At 45.4% G+C, this 6000-nt stretch overlaps 1 protein-coding gene across 2 annotated transcripts in view; it reads right to left on the minus strand.

The window, feature by feature from the left end:
• DRD3 (dopamine receptor D3) overlaps positions 1 to 4923 on the minus strand; it is a 36386-nt gene extending 31463 nt beyond the window's left edge. Inside the window, exon 1 of one of the 2 annotated variants that reach the window (XM_027105123.1) lies at positions 4653 to 4923. In XM_027105123.1, coding sequence (XP_026960924.1) covers positions 4653 to 4922 — 270 coding nt within the window. In that variant the 5' untranslated portion in view covers position 4923. The remainder of the gene's footprint in view (positions 1 to 4652) is intronic. The other variant, XM_027105211.1, reaches the window with a different exon arrangement.
• Between the last annotated feature and the right edge of the window lie 1077 nt (positions 4924 to 6000).

Genomic DNA, 6000 nt, shown 5'->3' on the forward strand with positions numbered 1-6000 from the left:
TGCTTAACCAAGTGGAACAAAATGGAATGTTGGTGCTTAGAGAGGGAGCTCCAAACAGATTGCAGCTTCTAGAGCAGGAAATTAAAAACTTGAGAGCGAATCTGAGATAGAACTCTTTGGTACAGAACAGAAAAGAGTTTTCATGAAAATGCTGCAAACTGAATTACAGAGATGGCCAGACCAGGGCTCTCTGGAATATAATTTACTCTGAGGTCACCTGCATGGCTCTTGTCCTCAACTTCTCTGCTAGGCCTGAGGACTGAGGAAACTGAAGAAGGTCAGTGACGGGCCCCCGCTAGTCCCTTTTAATATATTGTCCAGGCCCAGTCTTCTGTGTACCTTCATGATGAGAATGGTACCAGCGAAGGCCACTGTGGTGCATACTTGCTGACTGTCTTCTCTCCTCTTTCCAATAGTCCTTGGATTCCACTGGGAATCCCTGAGATTCCTGAGCAGTTGATGTGGTCTATGGAAGGTACACATAACCTATGCTAAACTGACTATTCTATTCAGTGATTAAAATTGTGTGCCATAAGCCAGTCCAGTCCAAGTACATCTTGACACTTCTACTAGAAATTCTGGGACCTGGATTTTCTCTTTTGCTGTGAATGGTGTGGTGCACACCTGTGAGGTCTACAGCTTACCCTTTGCCTGTGGATAAGGTCAGTATATGGAAGGAGACAGAGCTGAGAGAACTGTAGAGAAATGGAACTGGAGCCCTGTTCAAATTGTGCCTGCAGCCCACCCTACCACAGGACTTTTTTTTTTTGTGGTACGCGGGCCTCTCACCGTTGCGGCCTCTCCCGTTGCAGTGCACAGGCTCCGGGCGCGCAGGCTCAGCGGCCATGGCTCGCGGGCCCAGCCGCTCTGCGGCACGTGGGATCCTCCCGGACTGGGGCACGAACCCGTGTACCGTGTATCAGCAGGCGGACTCTCAACCACTGCGTCACCAGGGAAGCCCCCACAGGACTTTTAAACTTGCTGGCATGAGAGCCAATGCATTCTGTTCATTGTTTAAGTCAATCGGAGTTAAGGTTTCTTTTACTTAACAATAAAATTGTCTAAACTGAGATATTTATAGATCACACTTTTTAGTTATCGAAGCATTTTTTTCAGTTGATGACAGTTGAGCCTAAATCAACCTTGTGAGGTAGGGAAACTGTAGTTGTCACTTTCATTTTATTCATTTAACTCCACGCCTTCTGACTCCCAATTCTGAGTCTTTCTCACAGCACAACCTTGCATCAGAATAACATTCATCCCAGTGAATTCCAGAAGAAGCACAAAGTTATATGACATTTTATTGCCTACATCACCCCCACATCTTTTTTAATAAAACCCACATTTTCACTTTTCCTTTTCTATCCTCCCTTGCATCTAAAAGTGGCCTTATGTTCCAGGTGTAGCCAAATGCAGTTCCTTAGGGAGATGCTTCAAGCCACTCCAAGGAAAGGGCTTTTATTTACTTTTTCTTTTTCTGCCGTCCCCACCCATCCTATTTTTGAGTATGGCCGTGATGCTTGGGGCTATGGCAGCCCTCTTGTGAGTAGCATGAGGAAGTGAGTTTGCCAAGGATGATGAACAGAAAGAATGGGAGTCTGGTCCTTGATGACACCTGGAGCAGCTGAACCAATACCAACAGAACTCCTTCCTCCAGAATTCTGTTTATGTGAGAAAAGGAACTCCTATTTGTTTAAGCCACAGTGAGTCAAATTTTCCAATACTTACAGTCAAAACATTCATAACTCATATATACTGGTGCCTGTCATGATGAGCCAGTTTTCCTCTGAAGGAAGGGGTCTGGCCAATGTGAGCCAATATTCCCTTCAAACAAGATGGATACATTCAAATCAAAGCACAGGAAGCTGGGAATTTGACAGCTAATTTGGCCCCCTCATGGTGTTCTTATGTTTGTTCTGTCCTCCTGGGGGCCCTCAAACCTCCAGCAGTCTCTGTGGTCAACACTGCATCCTTTCCTCTTTTCAAGGGAGCTCTTTGGTATGATCTTCTAATTACTAGACCAGCTACTCATCATTAGGACAAGTTAGTGAGAGTAACACTTTTTGCTCTTCTCTGAGACATGTGAATTCATGTATTCACGATCACTTTAAGAGCTCAAAGTGCTCTTTTCTGTCGTTAAAGCACCCAGTCTACTTCTGAGGTCCACAGAAAGCAGGCAGGCATTTAAGACTAAGGGAAATATACAGACTGGGGTGGGATAGGGAGACCTGATCCTTTGGAATAGAGCCTTCTATTATCTTAACTGGTTGTCTGTTAATGATGGCTACCTAATGTCATATTCTGTCTTTTATTGAGACAGACCCTTAGTTGACTGTTGGGGAAAGTGACGTAGAGATACTAAGCTGCAATTACTAGAGCCTTGAAGCAAGTGGGTAGGACCAAAAAGAGGTCACAAAGCCCATTTCCCAGTGGAGAGATGTCTCTGCTCCCTCACATCTTTTTTGTATGATTTTAAACTTATGTGACCATACTCTTGATTACTGAACACCTACCTGTTATAAACAACCTGTTGGACAGAGGGCATCTTGGTTTTAATGAGGGAAAACAAGAGCTCCAGCAGAGCTCCTCTCACAGGGGAAAACCCATAGATACAACCTGCAGAGAGTCCACTAAGGCCTTTCGCAAGATTTCATGCTGGCCCTCTGTTGCTCAGTTGCTCCTCTATGCTTAGCAGTAGAGTGGGCGTACCACCCATACTGGCAGGTGTGGCTAGAAGGGGATGCCAGGGGTATCTAGTGTGAGAAGGCCACAGTGTCCATCTCCTATACCCGTATCTACAGAGGTTTTCCAATATAATCCATTCAGAGTCCTGGAAGCAATCACAAATGGACAGCAAATGAGTGCCCTGAGTGCACAGAAACCAAAAGCCTGGTTTTATTTCAGAGGCCATTAAAATGCTTATCAGAGTGAAGGTTCTCTTCCTGCCTTTCTTTCTGACATTCATCCTTTGGCAGACATAAGAATCCTTGTAATGTATAGGGATGGACAGAAACACTTTTGAGGAGGGTGTGGTGATGTTCTGAATCATTGACTAATCCATCCACACTGGCTTGTAGCACCTAAAATCTGCCTCACTCTTGAACAGAAATATCATATACTTCTAACTCCTTTTCAGTATCCTTATTAAAAAATAAAATAAAAGCAAATAGTTCATTGTAACAATAGATGTAGCTGCAGATGGTATAAGCAGGAATGGCCCATCTAATGCATACATTGCAGACCAGATTCATTTAATCGTTCATACATCAAATATTTATTTAGTACATATTATGTGCCAGGTAGTATGTTTGGACTACAGGGAAAAAAAGAACAAAGACACAGCTTCTGACTTCAAGGATGTCTCGGCCTAATTGGGTTGACAGAAAGGTCAAGATAATTACAAGACCCTTTGACATCAAGATAATCCTAACTGGGAAAAATTAACGCATATTTTTTTCTCTGAGTATTCCCTTAGGCTTTAAATCTATCCCAATCAGCCTAGTTGTTTTTATTCTTTTCCTTTCCTTTTCTATCTCCTTGATTTCTTTCTTTAATGTCTCCCCATTGAGATCATAAGTCTAATTTTAGTTCCCAGTCATTCTTTAATATGGTTACTCGCCTAAGCAGTCTATGTTCGAGGTTTTTGTTCTCCTGTGATATGTCATACTTAATTAACTGTCATCTTCACTATTAATATTAACTGAGATATTAATTTGATGAATTTTAATTTCTCTTAATCATGGCATCATTTTGAGCCTTCATTGGATACCTTTTTAGAATGATACACAGTGCAGAGGAGAAATATTAATAGGATATTAAGGGTTTAAAAAAAACTCTTTAGTAATTGCATGTTTTCCTGGTAGGAATATCTGTTTCTTGAACAGGTGTAGGCACCCTGATTTCCTTGTTAGCAAATGGATGTTTTGTCTTGATCACCTCCTGACTCTGTTTTGCACTTTCAAACGAAAATACTTTCAAATTTAAGAAATGTTTCTCTCCGGCAGAATTCTCCAGGGTCTGCTGCATTATCTAACTGGTGAGGGAGGCACCAAAAATATAAATTTGGTCTTTTCCTTTGGAAGCGGAGTCTGCGGAGAGCTGGTACCCAGGAGGAAAATGCTGAGTCCGAGGGCAACTGAACCATCAGAAGTCTGATCTATCTGCAGACTGTTCCTGCTCTCTTTTCCTCTCATTCAGTTAAAAAAGAAAATTGTTTTTTTAAAAATTAATTCCTCTGCCCCTACATGCCTCCTGCACATCGCCACCCCTATATACATTGAAACACTGATGAGGATGGCCACTGGACTGCTCCCACCCCACCCCCCGTATCTTTGCAACATGACTGGCACAGAGAGTAAGCCTGGTGCATTTCTAGGACAAGTCCCATCACTCAAGTCCAGTCACCTGGATGCTGGAGGCCTGGGGAGAGAATCATTCCCAGCTCCCTGGTTCTGACGTGGGCAAGTGATGCTGGAATAATGATGCTCTCAGGACCTTCAGGTCCCTCATGAAAGGGCGAATGGCAGGAGCTGTCCTTCCCTCCCTAGACCCTGGATCATGGCAGGGAGCATTCTGACCCCAGATGCCAGGAGCTCACGGAAGACAAAGACAAGCACGGTCACATGGGCAGCTTGCACTTGCGACCTACTCACCTCCAGGTACACCACCCAGGGCATCACCAAGGTGGCCACCAGCAGGTCTGCCACGGCCAGGCTCACCACCAGATAGTTGGTGGTGGTCTGCAGGGCCCTTTCCTTCAGCACGGCCACACACACCAGACCATTTCCAAAGATGATGGCCAGGATGAGCACGCAGTAGGAGAGGGCGTAGTAGGCATGTGGGCGGGCCCGGCTGGCCCCGGTGGAGTTCTCCGCCGCACACGTGGTGTTGATATGGCCCCCCAGCTGGCTGAGAGGCGCCATAGCCCGGAGGGAGAGGAGGGACCCCGACACGTTTACTGAGAGGAGATAGAAAACAATGTCGGTCAAGTCAGACTCTTTGGAGCTTGGCTGCTTTGGGTACATTTTTTGATTTTTTGATTCGATACATATTTTGGTGAGCACTTTCTATATGCTGGGCACTATTCTAAGCCCTGGATATACAGCAATGAAAAAAATAGAAAAAAATCCCTGCCCTCATGAAGCCTCCATTCCAGAGAAGACAGTAATAAACAAGATAAATCCAAGATGTGGTATGTTCGATGATGACATGTATTTTGGAGAACAAAAAAGTAGGGAAGGGGGTGAGGACAGGGTGAGGATGGTGTGTGTGTGAGTACTTAGGTAAGCAGGAAGCCCTCGTGGAGGTGGTGACAGTTGAGTCACGAACTGGAGGACCTGAGGAAGCCCACTGAGCTGATAGCCAAGCAGGAGGAATGGCAGGTACGAAGGCAGGGCGGCAGGGCGGCTGGCAGGTGGAAGGGACAGCAGGGAGACCAGTGGAAAGAGCCGGGTGAGGCAGGGGCAGAGTGGAAGGGTGTGAGGTTGAGAGGTCGTGCTGGGCCATTGAAAGAACCGTGCTTGGACTCTGAGTGAGATGGGGAGCTGTTGCAGCATGAGAATCCCAGCTCTACCACTTCCAAACTCTGGGGTCTTGGGCATGTAACTTCACCTCTCTGAGCTTCAGTTTCCTCCTCTGTAAAATGGGGGAAATAATGGAGCTCGTCCCACAGGGATTTTGTGAAGATGAAATGAGCTATTACATGTGGAAGATGTTGACAGTCATGCCCGACACCTAGAAAGCTATTCAAGTCTTAGCTCTTTTTCTCTGATTGGTCTGTTTCTCTTAGCTTCCCAGCCCCTCTCCTTGTCTCCTCCCTCCCTGTCTCTCTTGCCCGCATTTGCCTTTCCCATGCCTCCCTTCACTTCCTTCAATCTCCCATCCTCTCTCTTGGGTCTTATGTAGCAGGACATGGTGGGTTTGGGAGACTGGGCTGTGGGAGAAAATCTCAAGAATAATGGGGTTTAGAGGAAGTACAGTGGTTTTTATATTTAGGGCAAA

This window comes from Aethalodelphis obliquidens, unplaced genomic scaffold (assembly GCF_003676395.1).
Source record: "Aethalodelphis obliquidens isolate GAN/ISIS:26980383/991018 unplaced genomic scaffold, ASM367639v1 scaffold1, whole genome shotgun sequence".
Taxonomy (NCBI): Eukaryota; Metazoa; Chordata; class Mammalia; order Artiodactyla; family Delphinidae; genus Aethalodelphis; species Aethalodelphis obliquidens.